A 25,103-nucleotide genomic window follows, 5' to 3' on the forward strand; every position below is an offset into this window, starting at 1 on the left:
AGGAGGCTGATGCCTGGGCCTTGTCCCCTTCCAATTCCAGGACACTGACCTCTTGTCTCCTGGAATCGTTGTGAACAACAGCTACTGTTCTGGGGCTTCTGCCCTGGAAGGCAGCCGGCACCTCAGCCGAAGCAACATCGACATTCCTCGCAGCAACGAGGAGGATGCCAACAAGAATTCCTTGCGGAAGAAGAGTGACTCCTCTACCCACGAGGCGGATACCATCAACCAGCATCAGGCCTTTCTTTCCAGGTAGATCTGAGAAATGACATGGTTTGTTACTGATGTTGAATTGTGTTTGTCATTGCTATCATTTCAAGGTAGTCTGATGCTTTTATAAATGCTTATTATCCTCGTTGGAAAGCTGAAGATGCAAGATAAAAGTGAATGAGAGTTAGCCATACTTTGAGGTTACACTCTGCATGACACAGTCTGTGATTAGATAGAATGTGACAGAATGAATCCATCCATCCATCTGATTTGGAGAAGTAACTTTTAAAGTTATAGCTTTTAAGACTATAGCCATAGGTTTAAGCTGGGACTTTGAGCATTATAAGTATGGGATCTATCACTGAGTTCCGATTCCGCCTCATAAAGTCTCAAAACTTTGAACCATGGCAGGGGCACATTTGAGGGCATCAGGGGCAGAATAGCTGTGAAGCCTCTTCTCCTCCTGCCAGTTTCTTGATTTACATTGCCCTCTAAAGCTGTTCTTAGCCCTGATGTGGGAGCAGGCATATAGTGGGTTCTTTTGAGCAATTCCTTATCTCTCGGTATGGTTCCAATCTGCGAAATGGGAATAATGATGATCTGCCTCACAGAAATTCCACAAGGATAAACAATGTTTGTAATGCCTCTATAAAACAACACAAAGGGTTTCCAAGTGCTAATGACAGTAAACCAAATGGAATTCTGAGGTTCACATATTAACGGTTTTTCAGGTTACATGCGAAACCATCTCAGTAATTACTATTTTTATGTGACTCAGTCCTTATCCACAAATGCCTGCAAGTGTAGCTGCTTGTAGATTGACACTGCAGATTACAGGCTTGTGTTCAGAAAACACCTTCTTATCCGACCACACAGTTCTATATATATATATAATTTATGCCATGTATCTTCTGCCGGAAGCTTCTCTTGGTCATATTTAGAAGATGTAGTGAATTTCCTTTGCTGGTGTTTGTTTTACTCCCGGTACTATATAATACCACAAGCTTGTTGTCTTCACCTGGTTCCTGGTGACGTGAAGGGACATTGAATCTCTTCTCATCATTACTAAAAACCTTCACCATTCTATAAAACATCCTGCAGTTTCACTGTTGGTTGTTTGGCATCTCACACACTCCACTAAGCAGAGGAGGAAATTCCCATCTCCCCTAAGAAGAATTTGACCTTGCCTATATGGGAGCTCTAGATAAAAACTGATTCTTTAAATAAGGGATTGTGGGGGATAGTAATTGTTTGTGGTCCAGAAAAGTAACAGAGTGTACTGTAATGCATATACATATAAAGGTGGACATATACAGGCCGTCCCCGAGTTACAAACATCCAACTTAACAAATTCCTCTTAAGAACAAGGGTGAGACAACAGGAAGTGAGAGAAATCTTCCCCTTGGAAAGGAAATTCACTCCTGGAAGAGTTTTCATGGGGGAAAGGGGTCTCTGCGGAAGCTTCCTCACTAATCCTTATTTCTACCACAGGCCACATTTTTTAAAATCTAATCCTCAAAGGGACCAAAAAGTGAGATGGACTCTTCTGAACATGGGCCAGATAGCAAAACAAAGACCACAGGGGTGTTCACCCTTCCCTATGCTATGCCTGTTCCCTGGTTGAGTAGACATTGAAACCATTGGGACTATTATTCAATTATAGTATTGTTGAAGGCTTTCATGGCCGGAATAATTGGTTGTTGTAAGTTTTTTCAGGCTGTATGGCCATGTTCCAGAATCATTCTCTCCTGACGTTTTGCCTGCATCTATGGTAAGCATCCTCAGAGGTCACAACCCCTGAGGATGCTTGCCATAGATGCAAGCAAAACATCAGGAGATAATGCTTCTGAAACATGGCCATACAGCCCGAAAAATTTACAACAACCCAATGAATTCTAGCAATATTCTGCTTTGGGGCTTGCCTTGTAGTTCTCTTCCCTGGCATTTTTTTTAATGTGAAAGAAAGAGTTGATTGGCTTTTCTGTCCTCTGTCGGCGGGTGCAGAACATATTGTGTGATGAAGGCTTGTTCACATGGCTGTAAGGCCTTAAGTGGCAGGCTTATCTAAGCTACAAAGATGTGAATGGATGGGAATATATTTTCTGTGAGATCGCATGAAAATTTGATAAACTCCCTTCTTGCCAATTGTGATATTTCGATTTCTCTTTCCTCTCTTTGTTTCCCTCCCCCCTCCCCCCTTTTCTTTAACCCCTTAACATTTGTCCTAACCACTTATTTGGGAAAGAAATGGGTAAGCATTGTTCACAGCTTTCCATGACGTAGAGAAATCTAGTCCCATACATCAGTCCCATGCACGCTTGGCTAAAAATAAGCCCTATCAAGCACTGTGGGGTTTACTGCTGGATAAACATGCGTAAGGTATTGTCTTAAGAGATATAGAATAGGTAAAGAAGACCACGTTCTATTTGACCAACTTACTGCTTAGAACACTTTGCAGACTTTCTGATCTGCTGCATTTCTTTTCCAATATTGGGAGCCAAATTGATTGGGAGACGGAAGCAACTTTTCTCCAAAATATCTAGATGGGGAAATGTTTAAAATGATACATGGATTATAATTGTTTGGGTCACCAAGTACATACTTTTTACCTATCCTATGTTGTAGTCTGTTCAAGGAATACATTCACATCATTTGGTGTTCAGTGTCAACCAAAATACTAGTGTTAACAATGGACGCAAATGCACCTGAATTTTTCTCCCCAAAAGGAATGGTGGGAGAGGGCAAATACTTAACAGAAAACACTACCTTTCAACTTTTTAATACTTTTATTTTCATGCTATGAATGACCTAGACACATTTCAACATTATGTCCTATGCCAGGCCAAACCTTGTGATGGAACAAAACAGATCTTAGGTGGTATTCATATCCTATGTAAGTGGCTATGGTCTAGAACTGGAGCTGAAGTCCTCTGGTCAAATGTGTTTCCTTGTGAGCAGTTTTGTGATTGTGGAAACAGTGAAAGCTGTGTGCATTGTTAACACATAGTATAGTGTGAATTTATGGCTATTCATTTGGTAGCTTTGCGTGCCTCATTATCAATTGTAGTTCACCTCCTTCTTTCTCTAGTTTACATTCTAGTGCTCTGAGACACTGTCCGGGAACCAGGAGATCGAGTAGTTCCACTGCACTGGATGGAGTCAATGTTGGGAAGTTTGAATTTGAGATCACGGATTTCTTCTTGTTTGGATCTCCTTTGGGGCTGGTCCTTGCCTTGCGAAAAACGGTCGTCCCAAATCTCAACAGTAGGTTCTCGTATGGGTTGGGGCCGTGGGGTGGGGGGGATTTGGAAACATTTTCTCTTTCTAGGACAATGGTTCCCAACCTGTGGTTCATAGACCACCAGTGGTCTGCAAGAACTAAAATATAGTTCGCAGCCTCACCGTTACTACACCATTGCAACAAAAGCGACTGGTTTCACAAAACCCTTTTATAGTGCCAAGGATTGTTAAATATGGTTTTCTGTGGGCAAGCAGATCGCTACTACAGGATGGCATATATTCTGTATCAGAAACGAGAGCTGATATGGTCTATCCAATGCTATTTTCTGAATCAACACCCCAAATAACCGAACTGAGTCTAAAGTTGATCAAAAACTGATTCGTAACCCTTTTGGTACTAATGCTGGAGCGTGGTCCCTGGTCAAAGTGTTCCCTAGTCAAGTGATCCCTGGTCAAAAAAAGGTTGGGAACCACTGTTCTAGAGAGTTCTGAGAATGAGAAATAGCTTAAACCGTACATCTAATCACAAAACAGTTTTCAGTGTGTCTTTTTGTCTCTAGAAATGAATTTGGAAAAATCAATCACTGCACCAAAGGGTTTGCACCAAACACTGGTCAATTGGCCTGTGATGTCACTAAGACCTTTCCAATGATCATGAAATCCTTGAAAAGCGGGTGCAGCTTTTAGAACAAATTCTAGCATCAAGTGTGAGAAATATGTATGTGGGGCTTCTCTTTTCACTTTTAAGGCAGGCAGTGTTTCTAAAAGGGAAGAAGTAAGAGTCATAGCTGACCCTAACTTTGAGTTGGCAATCTTTAATGATTTCTCTTTAAATGATCATTCTATCTTCACCTGTCAGAACCTGCATGTTTCGTTTAAAAATATGAGTCACTGTATAACAGTTTAGGGCCAAACACAAAGGAGGAGCAATTTAGTGTGGACACAGATTAGAACTATTGTATGTTATGTAACTATTGTATGTTATGATTTCAAAAGCTAACCAGTCATGTTGCAAGTGTATATAGTGAGTGATGATCATGACGTGATGGGATTTTGGACTGTATCCTTAATATTATTTCTCTTAGACCACAGAAAGGAGCCATTCAGGAATATGTTGCCTCCCTATTGCTTCAGGTCACATTCCCTTGGCCTTCGTTTGCACTTCCTTGACCTTTTGCTCCTTCTGCCTCAGCTCAGATCTATTGCCTTTGAGTTTTATGATCTTTCACTTGTTGCTTTTCTACAACCTTCTTAGTCTTTCTTTAAGCTTCTAAATTAGAATGTATTCTTCCTCTCCTCCTCCTCCTTCTTTATATCTGCTTTTATTTCTCCACAGAGGAGACTCAAAGCATACATTGTTTGGAGCTGCAAGCAATTGGGTTAATAACAGTAATAATAATCATAATCATAACAACAACAACAACAACAACAACAACAATAATAACACTACTTTATATTCCACCCTATCTCCCTAAGGGGACTCAGGGTGGATCACAGTACACATGCATGGCAAACATTCAATTCTATTTTGGATACACAATACAGAGACAGATAGAACAGAAAGGAGGTATGTTGTGTTGATGTCAACATCCAGCTTTTTGGCACCTTTGAAGGTTGTGCTCAAATCCAGCCACAGGGGGTGCTGTCACTCCATTCTCTATGACAAAGAGTAATCAGGACTTCCTCCTTCCTTTTGGTCGCCCAACATTTTCTGATCTTTTTTCTTTATGGTGTCGTAAAATACCTCCCCCGCTTGTTTTAGCAGTACCTAATTTCTCTAATTACAGCTCAAGTTGTTTTCAAACTGCTTATCTCAACAGTATGCTGGGCTTGACAGTCAGCAGCCCTGCTTCATTTTCAGATGCTCTTAGAAAATGGACAGAGCAGGACCTTCATCATCAATCTGGAGGATGGGTCCAGATCCAGGACTCTGCCCTCTGTTTTCCCTTTCCTCGGCATACTTGTGTATCAACATGGACATTTTCTTCTGGTGGTGTTTCCAAAGGTCTTTGAACCACAACTTAAGGCAACAAATTCCTAGAATTTTTGACATGAGCCTTCAGGCCAAATGCCTTGAAAAGGCAAGTTTCAATACTTCCTTTGGTTCTTTGTAAACAAGATCAGAATCCCTTTGATTCTCACTCACAAGTTAAGCAATTGCTCTGAGAGGCTTCTCTGACATTGTTCTGATAGCCTTAGGCTGGGTCAGCACTGCCATGTAATTCTGATTAACTACATTGCACTGGATTATATGGCAGCGTAGACTCATATAATCCAGTTTGATGCAGTTGATCTGCATTCTGAAACTGGATTAAATGGCAATGTAGGTCCACCCTTGATCTCACCACAATTTGAGCCTCCCTAGAAGGCGTCCTTTTGTATGTTGTAACTCAAGATGATATTTTTGCATGGTAATCTGTGGCTGTGTCTCACAGCTGAGTGATTTTGTATCCCTACCATATCCGAATATCTCTTTCCTGAAGCCTGACATGGGTTACTAAGCACAGAAGCCCCTTCTAGGCTTCTGGGAAGGAGGCGTCCAGACCCAATCTGATGGAAAGCAGTGCCAAACTACTATTTCCCTTTAACTTGACTAAGGGCCCTTCCACACAGCCCTATATCCCAGAATATCAAGGCAGAAAATCCCACATTATCTGAGTATGGACTCAGATAACCCAGTTCAAAGCAGATATTGTGGGATTTTCTGCCTTGATATTCTGGGATATAGGGCTGTGTGGAAGGGCCCTGAGTTCACCTTTTTTTCCATCTTAGATGTACATATCTAGGAGGCAACTTCTTGGCAGTGCTTTTTCTTTCACCTTTGAGTTTACTCTTATACTCCTGTCTCTGCTTACATTATTTATTTATTTTATGTATATATTACCAGCCTCTCCTTACAACTCAAGGGGAAGGCACAACATAGTTCAAATACATCATAATGTTAAAGTACATCATACTACTGAAATACATTCCACTAAAGCACATATTAAAACACATTTCTACACATATTAAAATACATTATCTGTTTATATTTATCTTGCCTTTCTCTTGATATAGGAACTCAAGGCGGCTATGGAAGAACCAGGGGAGGAGCCATGGGTTGAATGGGTTAACACAGAATGTAGGTTGTGTGACCTGCCAGGCAATGGCAATGCGAGTCCACTCATTCCTGGATGTTTTCTCCACAGTCTAGCATGGACATTCACAGTCAGTGGCCAACATCTCATTATCCCTTTTTTCCTCCCTCCTCCGTTGGTCAGTATTCCAGTTGAGACCTGCTTGCCAGCAAGTTTACAACCTGTTCCACCCTGCAGACCCTTCTGCCTCTCGCTTAGAACCTCTCTTGGAAAAGAAGTTCCACATTTTGCCACCCTTTAACATCCCACGCTACCAACGGTTCCCACTTGGTGATGGGCATTCGGCCCTACTGGGTAAGTCAGCTCTTTCTGCCACTAAAGGCCCAACGTCATTGGCCTAGTTCTGCCTTCCCAATCCAGTGTCTTCCAGATGTGTTTGGCTTCCAGCCAATGTGTGATCATGTTAGTAGCCCAAAACATATAGATAACAAAAAGTTAGAGAAGCCTGGTCTAGTTTTTGTTAAAGTCGCACACTCCTATCTCAACTATAGTATTTAAATGCTTAGATGCTGATACATGTTAATTATCGTATTTCATTGCATAATAGTCACCATCATGTAATAGTCTCACCTCCATTTTTTGGGTGGCAAAATTGGCATTTTTGTGTTCCACGCACAATTGTCGCAGAGCCATTTGAGGCTGATTACCCCTTCCTTCCTTTATTCAAAGGCAAGGCAGTGCAAAAACTATGAAATAGATGTCTCTGGAGCTCCGCACTGCCCTCCTTTCTCCGAGTCCTTAAGGCAGTTTTAAAAACCTGAAAAGGAGGTCTCTGAAACTCAGATCTTCCTTCCTTCCTCCAAAGAGCTCCATTTCAGATTTTGTAAATTGCCTTGCCTTTGGAGACAAAAGGAAGAGAGGAAGGGGGAATATTCTCTTTTCCTTCCTCCAAGGCAAGGTGTTTGTTTGAGGCTGGATCCTCCCTTCTTGTCCTCCTGTCTCAGAGATAAAGTAGTTTTGTTAACCCAGAAACCAGAGAATCAAAGGGAATTTTTTTGTCACGTAATAGTCACACCTCCCTTTTTACAATCAAAAAAAGGGGAAAAGTGTGACTATTATGTGATGAAATGTGGGTAATTCTCCAAATACTTCCAAAACTGAAGATTTGGCTAGCATTCCTATTCCCCGCAATATCTACCATAGTTATTTATATCTTAATACCTGCCACACACAGGTTTCCTACTTTGCTAATGCTCATGCAGTTACACAAAAGCAGGAATCTTGTATATGTGGGCAAATGTTATAGTTGACTTGAGAAATGCCAGTGTTTAAAATGCTTGGTAGCTAAGTGCTGCTGTCTTCACTGGGTCTGTTTCCTAACTCCAGCTTTGTTGACTCAGAAGCTTTGGGGGGTGGGTGGGATTTTAACAAAGTTTGGAGCTACTTTTATAGCCAGAAAAACAGAAAGTAGTGCCAGCTGATACAGAGAAGGCATGCCTTCACTTGACAACTAAATCACTTTCCAGGCTGTTTGTCTAGCATGAGTCATGACTGCCCAGCAAGGTAGCCTAGAAATGTCAGTTTTGTGAGGGAAAGAGAAATAACTGCCAGCTCCCGGACAAAGCTACACGTCCAGGGATATGTTAAGAAAAGATTAAAGCAATTGATGGACACTTCCAAAGTGCCTCGATACACAATTTCCATGTGAGACAGGGAGCAGGAAGGGAAGCTTTGTCTGGAGACTTACTATGTTATCAAAATGCATGTAAAATTATTTTCTCTTTTCTATGCAAAGGTTTTGAGCTGGAGAATTCTGGGGCAAGAATCTGACAAGTTTATCCAGTTAATTTAAAACTGGGAGAAAGCAAAAAGTAGAAAAAAAAGATATGACCCTAAAGAGGGTCATTTTCAGGGGAGAATGTCCTCAGGAATGTTTGAGGGTAGAGAATGGAGGAGATCCCACACTAAATGTGTGATCAACAGAAATGTTGGGACGGTTTTTGGTCCCAGCTAATTTTTTTTTCCAAAAATGTACAAGGCTGGTGGCTGAATATGGGGATAGAAATTATCAGGTGACAATGCTGTAAAATGCCTATCTTGTGTAAACTACAACCAAGCATGCACCATGGAACTAAAACACCCCATCAGTCTGGGTGAGGGACAATACAGCTGTGATCAAATTTTATGTATGGGCTGGCAAGTAATTCCACAGTCAAGATGAAATAAATATATCCGTCATCTTGTGAGTGATGGAGGAAAGCTGGTTTTGTCTCCTCAAAAGTGGGGGTCTGGTTCAATTTGAATTTCAAAGCTTAGACAAATTACTGTATATGTTTATGTTTAAATCTAGAAATTTGTGTAATTGTGTAATAGTCGCACCTCCCTTTTTAGTATCAAAAAAGCAATAAAAATGCAACACCTCCAAAAACATGGGTTGACCTAGTCATGAGTCAGTGTAAGTACTGTCCTGTAACTCTTACCAAAAGAAGAATCATCTCTGAGTAGAGGGTCATATCCAAATCCACAGTTTTGGCCCTAAACCTATACATGACTATGTATGGTCCCTTGACACTACAACTCCTAGAAATTCCAGACAGTATGGGAGTTTTTGTAGAATTGTAGACCTCTATCCATGCTTCGGGGACTGTGGGGGGTTGTAGCCCACTGGATGTGCTGGAATTGGAGTCCAAAGAGTAATTTTGATTTTTACAAAAATCTATAAGTACTCGAAGTCTCAGGAGCCTTGTTCGTTGCTGCAACCCGGCCCAAAGGTTCCTCTCTTTTCCACCCGTACTTGCCTTGAATCTTTGCATCACTGTGTAGGCCAACCATTTGTCTTTTTAATAAACTGGGCTTCTGGTACTTTGGACTTCTGTTTGGAAGAAAAGTGCAATGATGCCTATGTTATTTTTTCCAAGTGAGCGCTGTTACACTTACAACCCCGAAGAAGCCAAAGGCCGTGCTACTCTTTACTACACCAGGTGCCACACTTACCTATAGTTGTGGGCAACCTCTGCCTTTGGTCTAACTGGGTGTGATGACAGGAGATTTGCTTTTTTTCATTTTGGAAAAGAACAGGGGCCTGGTGTAAATAATATATGCAATTTAATGTGGAGCTGGAGCAGACTGAAACCCCCTCCATTGCCTTTCTCCCAACTGGACTCCCACAAGCAACCATGCAAGGGATGGGGAGCCACCCCTTAGATATATGGAAGTGGGCCAGTGCCACTTCCCTGCTTTCATCCCCTGCAGTTCATATTATACCTGTTGAGACCTGATTGCTAAACCCTTACTTCTGTTTACTGTGTCTTTAGAGCCATTTTGGATACCAGTTGTGAGTCTGTTCCAGTTCCTGTGGCCACATGTCTGTTGTTTTTTGCCCCTCTTTGTTTTCTTCCCCATCTTACTTCCAGTTGAAACAGTCCAGAGCAACCCTGTCCTCCTCGTAGAAAGCAGCCCCTTGGTTGCTCTTCAGAACCAGGACAGCTTCATGGAAACCAGTATCCCGGTTCCCATCCTGAATTGGCAAGATGTTTCCAGTAAAAATTCTGGATTTGCGGAGTGTGTGTACTCTCACCTTCCCCTTCCTATTGTCTTGTCGTTTCACTTTCTCAGGGTTTGGGATGATGCTTGATCCACACTTGGCTGCTCCCAAGGGTCCTGAAAGCTTTCCCTGCTTTCTCGGTGATCAGCTTAATCCTCCAGAACAAAACCAAACCGAAAAAGGAGCAGAAGGTTGCTCCATTTCAGACAATTGGAGTGATAGACAAAATGTTAGCCATTAAAATTGTAGGGCTGAGTCGTATTCTTGTTGGGAGGTTTCTGTATTGGTGTGTTGCAACAGAAAGGACCAAAGGTTTTGTGGTTCCTTCAAAACTAGTCACTTTTCTTTGGTGTAAATTTTCCCAATGAAGTGAGCTGAAAGCCTATGCCAAATAAAACATATTAGTCATTTTAATCTTTAGGGATAGAGCACACATGAAATCATGAAAGAGACAAACAGATAAACAGATGTTTCCATTAGGTCTGTCAGTGTTTAAGCCAGTTTAGGAACAGAGTTCCTCTTTCCTTTCATTTACTTGTTTTGTTTGGAAACTCTGCAAAGAAGAAGCATTCTGTATCCCTCAAACATTTACCTGCTAGATTTTTAACATCAGCTTCTCCATCGAAATTGCCTCATTTGCTTGGGATGCATTTCATCTTTTGCTCATAAGAGCCAAGCATTTTCTCTGCATTCAGGCAGAGCTCTTTAAAGGCGGAGGGCCAAGCTGTGTGTTGAGGTGATTCCAACTTAGCTGAGCATTTTACGTTCCTGAAGCTAACAATAGAAGTGGGTTGACATGTAGAGAGAAGGGTTCCTCTTTTTGGCACTGCAAGCTGGGATATGATTCAGCTAAATGCCGAGATAGTGAATTTATGTGGATTTTTTTCTTTTCCTTTTTGGTAACTCCAAGTTGCCTCCCTCAGGTTGTACATCCAGTTGCTTGTGGTTAGCTGCTTGTGTTTTCCTGCCCAAATAGGAAACAGTCCATCACTATGACTTTACACCCAACTGCACGCTCTCCCAAAGTGGGCTGAATAGCTCCGGCAAGTCGAAGTACAGAGTGTGTCTTTGTGAGGAGAGGAGCATGTTGGACAGAAGGTCTGCTTGAGCACAATTGGATCCAGACAAGGGACCATCATTAGCAGTGGTGGCTGGATGGACAGGCTCTTCTCAAGTTTGCCTTGGATGCCTAGGTGCTGACTGTGCATGCCCCCTGCTGTCTTAAGACGCAGTGCATGCAACATGATTCATGGGAGTTCCTCTTCGTAGGCTTTATGAGTCACACACGTGGATCCTTTGTCTGTGGAAGCCAGATGTAGGAGGGGTGTCCTTGCATAGGAAAGCCCCATTGCTGTCCCACACAAGTTCTTTTCTAGTAGTGGAGTGAGGCAAAGTCACCCCAAATCCAAAATACAATAGATGGAGCTGGTTGCTTAAGGCTACTTTTTGCATTGGGAAAGGAACTGTCGCGAAAGAAAAAGGGCACATGATGCCGCCTGTGAAACTGCCCAATGCATTGGATTTCCAAACGTGATTTTCAAACATAATAGGCCTGTTACTTTGAGGCGCAAGAAAGGGCTACAAATTGTCACCAGCCACATTCTGCAATCCTGAACATGTTTGTTTAGAAGTCAGCCTCACATAGGTCATGGGACTTGCTCTCAGGTCAGTGTGTTTAGGGATGCAAGTTCAGTAAAAGTGACAAGGAACTTGACCAAACCCTGTGCGAGAGGGATTCTGATACAGGCTTCTATCACCCAAAGAGAAGTCTTGTATTTGATTTAGCTTGCCTACAAATAACATGATTTTTTAAATATGGGAAAGCTTTCAAGACCCATTCCCCCTCTCTGATTGTTCATGCTTTCAACATTGAGTTCCTTTTTTGCTGCTCTTGGTGTTCTGCATGGCTGGACTTCTTTTTAAATGTTGCATTAGGAAGATACTGCAAGACTGCTTGAGTTGTGAGGGTAGTACATCTGGTTCACTCTTACATCCTACTTACATTCAAAGTATGCAAACTGAGCTTTAGAAGGCAAACCTGTCCCCAAACTAAAACCTGATGTTAGAGGGGATGATCAGCACCATCTCATCTGTGAGTTTTAATATTTAATGTGATTTTAATTTTTGCTGTCACGTCTGCTATCTCACATGCTGCTTTTGATTCATAGGGCTTACATAATTGTATTGTCTTTCTTGAACTTTTTGGAGGTGGCCTTTATCAGTTTAGAAAGAAAGAAAACACAAAAAGAAAGTGCATGTTGCGAGGTCATGGCACTCAGTCTTTCCCCTCCATTTCATCGTCTGTTGCCGACAAAGGTTGAGAAACACTGAGTTTGGGGATACCGTGTACAGAGCCTGGAATCCAAAAAGTGACTTTTCCCAAGCTCTGATTTACATGAATGTATCTGTTTTACATATATGCTCAAAGACCTATGGGGAGCTGGAAAAATTGCCTTTCTATGGAGCTCTTGTCTCAGTTTCCCTTTGCTCTGCTCTCCACTTGCACACCTACCGCTCCGCAACTTGGTTCTGAAATGCTTCTGTTGCTGAAGAAGCACACAGTGAGAGAATGATCTTACTGCCCAGCGTGGCACGCTCTGCTACAGCTCAGAAACAGCATGCTATGGCTGTGGAGGCGCAGGTGATCAAAACCAAAGGATCAGGGCACACCAGAGGGCCAAGAGAGAAGACGTGGAGAGGCAGGTCCCCTTTTCTATGAGGTATCAGATGGGTTCCCTTTCCCCCTGTAGATTAGTGAAATCTCCCTCACCAGTCTTAGCAACATTCAGTCTTTGGGCAGATTACCTCACGGATTGCATTTTAACAAATCTATCAAAATATAATCTCTACCTAACCTATTGTATGGGGAAAGAGCCAGCCATGGAAACCCACTGGGTGACATCAGCCTCAGGGATAGTCAGGGGCTCTGAACAAATCTTGCCCAAAAAGTTCCATAGCACAACCCCATCTCAAAAACAAAACAAAACTTGGTATCTTGATTTTTTGGCCTGTTCCTAGGTTACTTGGGGCACTGACTCAGAAAATGGCATTGGATAGACTGCATCGGCTCTAGTTTCTTAGATGTGGCTATCATGATTTTTTTACGGGTGAGCAGATGGCAGTGGTTCCCAACCTTTGGTCCTCCAGGTGTTTTGGATTTCAGCTCCCACAATTCCTAACAGCTGGTAAACTGCCTGGGATTTCTAGGAGTTGAAGTCCAAAACACCTGGAGGACCAAAGGTTGAGAAACACTGGATGGGATATGGTCTGCATTTCCAAAACTAGAGCTAATAGAGGGGAACTGATGCCATTTTTGGACTCAGCAGGTCAAAGAGGCCCAGAAACAGGGCTATCATTTGAGGCACCAAAAGGTGTGTTGGCCAGTGTAATGGATTCTCCTTCAGGTCAGAAACAATGTGAAGGCACACAACAACCTATCTAGAAGGCAATTCTTGCATTTGGGAAATGCCTCTCATCAGAGGAATTTTTCAAGTACCCCCAAAGGCACAAGCTTTTGAGATCTCTTCGTTAAGAAGAATGCTACAAATGCAGGGTGTGGGGGGCGGGGGGCGGGGTGGGTTTGAGAGTAGAGCAATGGAGGATAAGGTTGATGGTGCTGAAGTCATTGGCTCTGCACGGTCCAAGCCAAAATGGGGGAAGAGATTCTTAACAATAGTTTCAGTGCAACCTTGAACCATCTCATTCCTTGGTTTTGGGTGATAGCATTATCCGTATGTGGATTTTGATATTTTTCATATGGCCAAGTATTGTTACCTTTTCCCCCCCTGTGTTCCCATTTGGAATGCCATTTCAGTATTCTAGGGTAGCAGCTGTGACGGCATATTGGGAGGCAAGGCAAGAGAAATCCATTAAACTAATTAAATAACCAGATATTTTCAATTTTCAGAGGGAGCAGCTGTGCCTAGTCATCAACAACAAAAATAACAAAGAATCTCGTGGTGTTTTGGGCTAACCAATGTCTAATGGCATATGCTCTCATGGGCTACTGTCCACTTCATCCGACATACGATGCATTGTTCTGCGCTGCAGATGTTTACAATTCCATTGCAAACACTTCAGCGGTTGGGAGTGCTGACTCACACTTCATTGCATACAGGAAAGCAGACAGCAATACACAAACTCTTCCTAATCGAAGCTTCCATAAGATTCTTTGTTGATTTTGAATTCTGCCTCAAGGATCCCAAAGGTTGATTTTGAATTATGCAGACAAGGGAAAAGATGCTATGTCTCTGGACAGAAGAGCAAAGATGGACTGCACAAGTCCCATGGTTGACATCAAGACAGGCAATGTTTTACCTTAGGAAAGACAGGTAGATTCTTTGATGCTGCGCCATTTTTAGCTCTTTTAAATTCTGGGTCAATGAACAGAATTTCCAAAATAACATCTAGAACTGGAGCAAGTGCAGTTTGCCACAGCCTTTGTTTTCTTTAGCTCATTTGCATGTTCCCTCTGCCTTATGTTTCCGATGCACACAAATGCATTGCTCGAAAACTGCAAGCTAAGCAAACACAATATTTTTGGCTGCTCGGGGGAGGGGGGGATGTTTCACTTTGATCATGGTATTTACAGTTGGTCCTTGGTATCTGCTGGGTTTGGCTCCAGGACCCATTTGGATCCCAACATCCATGGATGCCCAAGTCCCATTATATACAATGGCGTAATAATATGGTGATTCTTATATCAAATGGCAAAACCAAGGTTTGTTATTTGGAATGAAATTTTTCCAAGCCGTGCATGGTTGGATCCGTGTATATAGAACCTTTGCATGTGGATGCCTGACTGTACTTATTTTTTAGCACTTGTAAGGCAGGTCAAACATCTTGTAAATAAATAACTACACATTTCTGCATATCAGCCTTTGGAAATGAAGCGGACAAGTCAGAGATCTAGAGAGAAATGTTTATGAGGATTATTCCAAAATCCTCCCTGCATTTAGCCCTCGACTGGGAGGAACGTCACCAAAAACTGTGGTTTCTGAGCAAAAGCTTTTGCAAGCAGCAGAGGTACACATTTTCTCCTGTTTGAGTTGACTGAGGTTCTGGGATAGTTTTAAGGGTTGTTTCCCAGTTTACTCAGTCTCATGAGTCTTGTGATTGCCCTCTCTGAACACTCGTATAAACCAAGTTCTTGCCATGTACAACCCTACCTCCTTGTAGCAACATTTCTGCAGGAAATCTCAGAGCTGCCAAGAACTAGGAATGTTCCTTTTTTTTTTTTTGTATTACGACTCCCAGAGTTCTTCAGTCAGTGTCGGATTCTGTGAGTTGTGGTCCAAAACCAGTAATCTTTCCAAGATCTGCTCACAACACAATTCATAAACCACTGCAAGTTGTGCATGTAGGCAAATGGGGCTCCCGATATATCTGTTTTCTTCTCAGGCCGTTGTTTCGTTTTCACCATTTGGGAAACGGTTGCGGAGCTGCTGACCTGTTTGCATTGGTGCTTGTGCTGGTGTCTTTCATTTTTTTTCCTGACTGGAGCTCTGTTGAAACACTTGTTCCTTCCAATCAGCTTTGACAAATCTCAACAAATCTCTGCTGTGTGTGCGTGCAAAAGGAGGGGCTTGCTTTTCTTTTCTTTTGATTTGATTTGCATCCTGTGTGTCTCGCAGTGACCTCTTGTGAGTCTGGTTTAATGCTCTCAATTTCACTGTTTCGTCTCCGTAGCGGATGTTGTTCAGTCTCATGGTGGCGCCTTCATGGAGAGCGCATCCCCTTCTACTCCCATTTCTGCCCCTCAGTTCAGGGGCTTCCGGAGAGCCAGCGAGGCCAGCATTGCCAGCCAGGTCTCAGGAATGGCAGACAGTTACACTGCTACCAACATAGCCAACAGTAAGTGTTCTCCCTCCTTGGAAATGGGTCTGTCCCCATGGGTTCCACCCACCAAGATGACGCCTGGCACCTTTGAAGGACAGACTGGCCTGCTGTATGGTTTCCTTATGGTTGTTTCCCTTCACATATAGATTCTAAGGTTCACCATCTCTAGGTCTCTATCCCGTGATAATGGCTCCTTGCCTTTAAAAAGCATCATCACCTTGAGAATGAGAAGTAGGAGCCTGTCATAGCCTTCAAAATCTGATGCTACTTCCCTATTTAACATAGGAATGATGCTTGAAGTATTCCAAAGATTTCACAAGCATTATCTAGTGGTCATTTTTTAAGCTAGTACCATTTCCCGTTATTGCAGATGGCTGAGAGCGAGGGGTTTTGCCCAAAGCTACTGAATGGGCTTAAGGCAGAGGCACCATGAATTTAAGGAATTCCCGCCATTGGTTGCCCATTTACTTTAGCCTCCTTTTTACACAACCTCTTTGCCATTCAGAATAAGAAGACGGAGCCCTTCCCTATTTGAATAATACACATTTACATACCTAGATGCAAACAGATCTCCAATATGTGAAAGATTTCATAAGATCTCAACCGGTAAGCCCATAAAGTCAAACGTGCAGTTGTTTCTTAAGCAGCCAGATCATCTCCTTCATGGCAAGAGCAAAAGGAGTTGTATGTTTTGCATGACTTTGTGTGTGTTTAACACGCGTGTGTTTCATTTTTGTTTTGTCTCCTTTTTTTTAAACGTTGTGTGTTTTAGAAAACAAAACTCACCTCCACCATCCCAGGGGCTTTAGTCTTCTGGCATTGCTTGCCCTCCCTCATAAATCCTCCACCCAACCCTCTCCCAAAAGGCATAGGGCGTCTAAACCCGAAAAGGCCCAGAATCTCCTAGGAAGAAGGCTTGGGAGATCCTCCCATTGGGAAATGGATTCCATTCCACGGATTCCAGGCCTCGACTTCAGTCAAGGTATTCTGGAAAAGAGGAAGCGGCAGCAACGCAAAGCTGCAGGGCCTGACTAATCTCGCTTGCCACCTCCAAACTGACACAGTCGGCTTTCCCGGGATGCTTTTGCAATCTTGGTAGATGCTTTAACAAAACACAGCCGTAACTCAGCTTGCAAGGTTCACCCTCCTGCTGCCACTAACAGCCAGCCGCAGGTGCAAAGGCTGTGCAGGCTGTGAATTGTTACAGTCTCCATGGCACTTGGAGTAGAGCTCCTGGCATTTCTTTGGAGGGAGGACTTCTTCCCGACTTCCCTGTTTGGAGAATCCCCAAAGAGGCGAGGCTGCTTGTCTCGAACAGGAAAAGAGAAACTTGGAACACCTCCAAGTGTGAGGTGACCTTTTGCTTGGAAGCAGAAATAATTGTCATTTGGTTTGAAAGTTAGCATTCTGTCGATCAGAAGTCTAGGAATAAAAGTTCATATACAGCCAAAGGAAAGGAAGACATACTGTTTGCAGGGGTTTTTGTTTTTTTGTTTTTTGGAACAGATTTTAATTTGGATCTGATGATCAGTTTAACATTTAGAAACCAGCAACATGTCAGGCTTGCTGGGTCTTATATCAGCTTTGTTCACAACGATACTCTCCGATGTAGACATTTGCTACAAGGGGGTGGAGAGATCGAACAAAAAACTTGGAGAGATCTAGCAAAATAGTTGGAGCTTGCTTTCAAAATGCCAACATGAGCTACACAAAAGTCAATGGAAATTCTCCTAACAGGCCAGTTTGATTTCCTCCGTCTCCTCTTCCTCCTCTATCTGCATTTCAGTCACAAATCTGGAAGGAAATGGCAATGCTGGTGGGGGAATTGGTAGGTGATCTTCCTTCTTTCCTTCCTTCCTTCCTTCCTTCCTTCCTTCCTTCCTTCCTTCTCATAACACTTCCTTCCCTTTCTTTTGATACTTGCACTCTTGATATTCCAACATTGATTTCAAAATGCATATATCAATGCATTAAAGTTATCCAGAAATTGTAAGTATGTAAGTAAAAGGCTTTGAAAATAGTTTGCAAAGTGATGCCCATAACATACGGTAAGTAGGATCTGTGACAAAAATGTTTCTGGGAGCAGTGTTCCTGAGGATGGATATAGAGTCTTTTTATACCCATCTTGCAGTGTATTTTCTGGCTCGTTTCAGCACATGATACCATCCACACCTCCTTCATACTGTCCTTGCTTGACCGAGAGTTATGTGAGATTAAGCCTAGCTTCAAATATTTAAAAAACCTAAGAATGATTATTCTTCCTCTCTCCAGAAAAATACTATAGACTGTAGTTTGATTTCAGGTGGGTTCCAAAGCTAGTGGTCTCTAACAGAATTGTCTGGAGAAGGCATGGTGGTTAAACTGGTATAAACCCAACAAAGGTCCATAAGAGCAGGCCCACTGGCATGGTTTACATTTAGATGCAGCATTTTGTGTTGGTCTGTCTGGAGAGAAGGTTTTCTGACACTTTAAGTTGGACTAGAGGTTGATTTGGAACATGAAGCCAAGATGTTACTTGTATTGTGTTTACTTTTTAAAATGTTGGTGGTGGTCTCCTTTTATCTGCTCCCAGTTGCGTCCAAATGGTGGGGGACAAAAAGGATCGACTATGCTCTCTACTGTCCTGATGCTGTGACCGCCTTCCCCACCATTGCTTTACCACACCTTTTCCATGCGAGCTACTGGGAATCAACGGACGTGGTCGCCTTCCTGCTCAGACAGGTCAGTTTTGAGGGGCTTGCAGACCTCCAGCATGTGGCTTTAAAAGGACCTTGTATTGGTATTAGATCACCAACTGGACAGATCTCATTCCCTGATCACAAGCTTTAGTTTTCACTCCTGAGAATTGAAGGTGTGTGCAGCAAAGCTCCAAATGGATCAAGTGTTGACTATAGACAAAAGGCTATAGACAAAAGGCTGACTTTTTTTTAGATTTATATTTTTAAAAGAGAGTAGGAAGAGAGATTTATGTATTTATCGTGTCAGAAGCGAATTGAGAATACAGCTATAATGTATTTAAAAACTGTAAACAAAGTTAAAAAAATGTCATTTTGCTAAATTTCCTCTGACCAGAAGCTGGCCACTTGGAGCGCCTCTGGTGTCGCTGTGAGAAGGTCCTCCATTGTGCAATGCTCAGGTTGTATTGTAGTAAGTGGTCTGTGGTTTGCTCTCTTCCTCACTCTTATGTCGTGGCCCCAGAGCACAGACAATTCAGCACCTTCCAAGATGCCTAGTCTTCTGTGTGTCCAGGAGGGAGTTTCTCAACCAGTTCTCAGACGCTGATTGAGGTTCTGGGTTTTGGCCTGCCACTTTTGGACTCTTGCTTGCTGAGGTGTTCCTGCAAATATCTCTGTAGATCTTAGGAAGCTATTTCTTGATTTAAGACTTTGTTTTGCTGGCTGATATCTGAACATAGGATGGGCCAGAGATGTCAATGCCTTGGTCCTTTCATTACAGGCTGCTACTTCCCGACTGATGCCAGGTGGTGCGATACCGGCTAAACAGTGTAATTTCTCCAGGGGTGTGGGTCGTAGACATCCTGTGATAATGCGGCATTTCTCAATAAGAGCCACACCCACTGTTTTAACATAGTGAGATATATTCCACATTGGGTATGTGTATTCAGCAGCAGAGTAGCCAAGTGCAAGGGCAGATGTCTTCACTATGTCTGGTTGTGATCCCCAGGTTGTGCCAGTCAACTTTTGTATGATATTATTTCTGGCACATTTTGCTTGATATTCAAGCAGTGCTTCTTATAAGTCAGAACACAGTCCAGAGTGACTCCCAGGTATTTGGGTGTGTTGCAATGCTCCAATGGGGTTCCTTCCCAGGTAATCCTCAGAGCTCGGGATGCTTGTCTGTTCTAAAGGTGAAAAGTACATGTCTGCATTTTAGTTGGATTAGGAATCAGCTGATTTTCCCTGTAATAGCCAGTAAGAGCATGTAAAGCTTCGGAGAGCTTCTGTTCAGCCATTTCAAAACTCCCTGCTAGAGCAGTGATGGCACAATCGTTACCATAGATTAAACTCTCTGTCCCTTCTGGCAGTGGCCAATCATTTGTGTAAATGTTAAACATTGATGGAGCAAGCACGCTTCCCTGAGGCAGGCTATTCTTCTGTTTTTGCAATCTGCTTCTCTGACCCTGGAACTCAACAAAAAAGCTCCTGTTTTGTAGCAGATATCCTATGAAGCGGTTTAGGTGGTAATCCTTTGTGATATTATACATTTTTTTTCAGGAAGATGTGATTATTTACTGTATCATAAGCTGCTGACAGGTCTATGAAGACAGCTCCTGGAAGCTGCTGCCTTTCAAAACCATCTTCTATGTGCTGAGTCAGGTTCAGCACTTGTGATGTGTAGTTTTGCCTTTCTTGAAACCAGCTTGCTGTGGGATCATAAATGGGTCCATTTTTTCCGTAATTATGTGCAGGATAAGTCTCTAGGGAGCTTTATAAAGATGGTACCACAAGGAGATTGGTGTATAGCTTTTTGGATCATTACGGTCTTTGCCTGGTTTCAAAACAGGTATGGCTCTTGGTTTCCTCCAGATTTTAGGGAACTGACAGGATACAATGCAATTGTTCATCAGCTTCAGCAGCCAGGAATAGAGATAAAGAACATATAAAAGTGGGGAAATTTTAGTCAAAAATAGATTCAAAGAACCTGGCTCAATTTATCCACGAGTCAATGGAAGTACTGTGCCTTGATATGAAATAAAAGAATCATCCCATTTTTGGGGAGAGTAGCAGTCGTAATCCTGGCCAGGAATAGAATTAAGGTCTATTGCATTCTGTCTAAAGCACTTGGGTTAAAAGATGAATGAACTGTTTGTGTCAGATTTTACTGTGGAAGATGTGAAGGAAGAAGTGAGAGAAACAAAATTAAATAGAGGTGTCAAGTGATGAGGTTATTGAGATTGTGGATGACAAATAAATCACTCGATCAGCATATCATCTATCCAAGGACTTCTTAAGTTTTAAATGTAGTATTTCTGGTCTCCCAAAGCAATATGTTGTATAACCTGAACCTAAAATTGGACTTTGTTCTGGAGAGCTAGAAAATAGCTAATGTTACAGTGATTTTGAAGGGATCTGTTGCATATAAATCGATTGAAAGGTTTATTGGGAGGCTCTGGTTGTGCTTTTCCTGCCTGGTAGATTGGAATTGGACTGAATGGCCCTTATGGTCTCTTCCAGTTCTATGATTCTATGAGGTTATATCATAATGTTAATTTATGGCAGTACTACAGCATCCTGGACACTTCCGTGTTGTTTATTGCTGTGACTATTATTAGATAATAATAATAATAATAATAATAATAATAATAATACAAAATGCCAAAACACAGAAGAAATTGATCAGGCTGTCTTTTCTTCAGGTGATGAGACAGGAAAACCCGAGCGTCTTGGAGATGGATGGCAAAGAGGTCTCTGTCTTTACACCTTCCAGGCCCAGGGAGAAGTGGCTTCGCAAGAGGACCCATGTGAAACTGAGGGTAAGGACAGAGGGGTGCATTTTAGGGGGGAATTCTTACCATTATTGTTACAGGTTGAGTGTCCCTTTATCTGAAATGCTTGGGGCCAGAGGGGTTTGGAGGGCTTTTAGACTACCAGTATTTGCATAGATGTGCCTATTGAAATCTCATGGAAAAAGATGAAATTAATGTGTCCTATACCCGTTATGCATCTAACCTGAAGGTAATTTTATATAAAACTACCTTGAGTACCCGGCATTGCCCAGGTTATTTGAAAAAGTCAATTTTTAATCTTACAAAATACATAAGGTTGTGGATTACGTACAACTGACACCATGCCAGGTTCACCCCAAGAAATTCCCATCAGTACTTAAAAGTTTGTTGTGTTGGGCAAGTTTGTGCTAGATGCATCGTCAGTGGGGTTCAGTGTGCTCTCTGGCTGTAGGGTAAACTACAGCTCCCACTATGGTGAGTCAGTCCCCTCAAACCCCTGCAGTAGGCTGACTTAGTCATGGGGGTTCTGTGTGCTAAGTTTGGTCCAGGTCCATCATCGGTGGAGGTCACAGTTTCTCTGGTTGTGGGTGAACTACAACTCCTAGAAAGAAAGGTCAGTTCCCCCCAAATCCCTCTAGTAATCAAATGTCAGTATATCAGGTCTGTGTGCCAAGTTTGGTCCAGCTCTATCAGTGCCTGGGTTCACAGTGCTCTCTGGATGTAGGTAAACTACAACTCCTCCAAATAAAGGCAAATTTCTCCCAAAGACCTCCAGTATTTTTTTTGCTGGTTATGGGGGCAGTGTGTGCCAAGTTTGGTCCAATTCCATCTTTGTTGGAGGTCATAGTGCTCATGGATTGCAGGTGAACTATAAATCCCAGTACCTACAACTCCTAAATGTCCAGGCAAATTCCCCTCAAAACCCACCAGTATTCAAATTTGGGCATATCAGGTAGGCATGCCAAGTTTGATCCATATCCATCATTGTTTACTTTCATAGTGCTCTCTGGATGTAGGTAAACTACAACTCGTATAAATCCCTCCAAAAACCTCCAGTATTTTTTGTTGGTCATAGGGCTTCTGTGTGCCAAGTTAGTTCCAAGTCCATAGTTGGAAGAGTTCAGAGTGCTCATTGATTGCAGATGAACTATACATCCCAGTATCTACAACTCCTATGAATCATGGTGAATTATCCCCAAACCTCTCTAGTATGTTCAGTTGCTGATCAATTCCTCTGTTTGCTGTGTGCTGTAGAAAATAATAGGAAAGGGTCAAGAAAGATGCAGTGGGTGGGGTCATACAAATTCCACACCAATGGAGAGAGTAAGAAACACTGGGATGTCTGTTGTGGAGAAAACACATGAAATCTAGGATGGAATTGTCCCTGTATGAAAGCCTTCACTTGGGTGGTGGGCAGTATAGTGTTTGTGGAGGACATTGGCAGGGCTCCTGGACATATTTACAGCGCTCTCTATAATCTGCAATGTTATTGGTGGGAGGAGGGCCTTTGGTGCCTCCTGAGTAGTGGGAGTTATCAGTATTTGTGGAAGTGGGAGCCTGTCTGTGTAAGTGGACACGTCAGTCACACACGTACATACATATTTTCACTTTTATTATGTGTATACAAGATAGATGTTGTTTTTATATAATTTTGTACAAGAACAAAGTTTGTGTACATTGAACCATCCGGGGGTTTATGTAAACGGAACCACCAGAAAAGAAAGGTGTCACTATCTCAACCACCGATTTGGACAGTTTGGGATTTTGGAGTATTTCAGATCTCAACATTCTGGAGAAGGGATTCTCAACATGTCGTAAAATTTAATTTGACATCATTGAACCAAGTAAAATATTACAAAAATCAAGATGATTAAAAATTTCATTAGAAAACCTGGTGATTTCATAGGATTTTTCTTAGGCAAGGAATACTCAGAGGCGGTTTTGTCAATTTATTCAGGGGTTCCTTGGCTGTCTCCCATCCAGGTCCTAACCAGGGTTGTCCCTTCTGGCAAAGAGGAAAGCAAGTGGAAAAGTCTACTCCCCCATCCTAGTCAGTGTTCCCCAAAAATGTTGGAAATAGCAACCTTCCACAAGCCTCCTATAATAGTCATTTGTTATGTATATAATTCAGTTTGCTTACTCTATTATATATGCATGTTTTGGTATGCAGATTCCTTAACTCTATGTTGTTTGAAGTTGTGGGAGGGGCTGCAGACCATGTGATCAAATCTGGGACTATTCAAACTGAGAATCCATTTTAGAAGGCAGTGTTGAGTCAGTATTGTATAATCAATGTTTGCTATGCATTAGAAAAGAGACTGCAACAGCATGCTTTTGAGAACTTACTTTTTAAATTATTTCTACTGATAAGCTATGTACCTGTATGCTGAATAGATTAAGTTTGTAAGTAAACCAACTATGTTATTTGTAACGAAGACTACTTATTTTTGTCTCTTGAGAGCATTATTTAAAACGAATACATTTTATGGGAGAATAGAGGTTTTTTGGCCAACTGAAATAACACTTCCGAACATCTTCTATTTATTTTGTGCACTGGCATAATCTTTGTTCCTAATAGTTCAGAGAGATAACGAGGCATATCAGTCTAACAACTGAGAAACCTAAATTGCCTTGCATGGATGCTAATGGATATTTACCACTGAAGAAGAGATTCACTCAAATGAATTTTTAGCTCTTCTCAGGAAGATCATACTTTTTAAAAAGAAGGTTATGATCATTCCAGATAGTGTGAATGCCAATTCATCTCCTGAGGTCATCCTTTCCAAAAGGCTTTGGAGATTCTAGTTTTCCAAAAGGTTATAATCTCAAAGGTCATCCTTTACCCAAAAGGTCATGCCTTTCCAAAAGATTATGGATGCCTTTCCAAAATGCCCTCAAGATTACACAAGGTTTTTTGATTAGGAAACTATACTTTCCCTTCTATCTTAATGTAAATTAATAGAGTTGATAATATGCCATTTGTTGTATGCATGACTTAAGAGCAGGGTCCCTGTTCTTTTGTGTAGAGAACCATGTGCAGCCAAGGATATTGCCATACAAATAAATACATTATTAGACATTATGATTTCCAATACTGTTTAATTCCATTTTAAGGTTTGTATATTTTTAGGTTTTCATTGTATTGTATTGGCTTTCTTGTGAGAGTGGATGTCTTTTTTTAGAGGTGGATCATGGTGAAGATCCACCTCAGCTTCTCTTTACAGCGATACACCTCATTTACAGCAAAGTCAAGCTTGTTTTGTTTTTATTTTTTGGCAGAATGTCTCCGCCAACCACCGAATAATCGATGCCATATTTAATGAGGATGGCCCACAGATGTTAAATGGAAGGTTTATGTACGGCCCACTGGACATGGTCTCACTCACAGGGGAAAAGGTATGATTTGGGACAGATTTAATCTGATTTGGGTCAATAAAGAGAGGAGAACACCCATTGTATATGCACTGTATAATTTCTAAGTACTGTATATACTTGAGTATGAGCCGACCCAAAAATAGCCGAGGCACCTAATTTTACCACAAAAAACTGGGAAAACTTATTGACTCAAGTATAAGCCAAGGGTGGGAAATGCAGCAGCGACTGGTAAATTTCAAAAATAAAAATAACAATAGATACCAATAAAATTACATTAATTGAGGCATCAGTAGGTTAAATGTTTTTGAATATTCACCATATTCACCCAGCCTCAATAATAATAATAATAATA

The 25,103-nt window shown here is 41.9% G+C and overlaps 1 protein-coding gene across 8 annotated transcripts in view; it reads left to right on the plus strand.

Moving 5' to 3' along the window:
- The window catches only part of PITPNM2 (phosphatidylinositol transfer protein membrane associated 2), a 226,410-nt gene that overhangs the window by 190,469 nt on the left and 10,838 nt on the right, over window positions 1–25,103 (plus strand). For 4 of the 8 annotated variants that reach the window (XM_060785502.2, XM_060785504.2, XM_060785505.2 and 1 more), the window contains 9 exons: window positions 41–252; window positions 3,299–3,474; window positions 6,711–6,881; window positions 9,941–10,090; window positions 15,760–15,924; window positions 16,682–16,891; window positions 18,482–18,630; window positions 21,287–21,403; window positions 24,656–24,772. In XM_060785502.2, coding sequence (XP_060641485.2) covers window positions 41–252; window positions 3,299–3,474; window positions 6,711–6,881; window positions 9,941–10,090; window positions 15,760–15,924; window positions 16,682–16,891; window positions 18,482–18,630; window positions 21,287–21,403; window positions 24,656–24,772 — 1,467 coding nt within the window. The remainder of the gene's footprint in view (window positions 1–40; window positions 253–3,298; window positions 3,475–6,710; window positions 6,882–9,940; window positions 10,091–15,759; window positions 15,925–16,681; window positions 16,892–18,481; window positions 18,631–21,286; window positions 21,404–24,655; window positions 24,773–25,103) is intronic. The other 4 variants (XM_060785507.2, XM_060785506.2, XM_060785508.2 and 1 more) reach the window with 4 other exon arrangements.

Source organism: Anolis sagrei, chromosome X (assembly GCF_037176765.1).
Source record: "Anolis sagrei isolate rAnoSag1 chromosome X, rAnoSag1.mat, whole genome shotgun sequence".
In the NCBI taxonomy this organism is placed as follows: Eukaryota; Metazoa; Chordata; class Lepidosauria; order Squamata; family Dactyloidae; genus Anolis; species Anolis sagrei.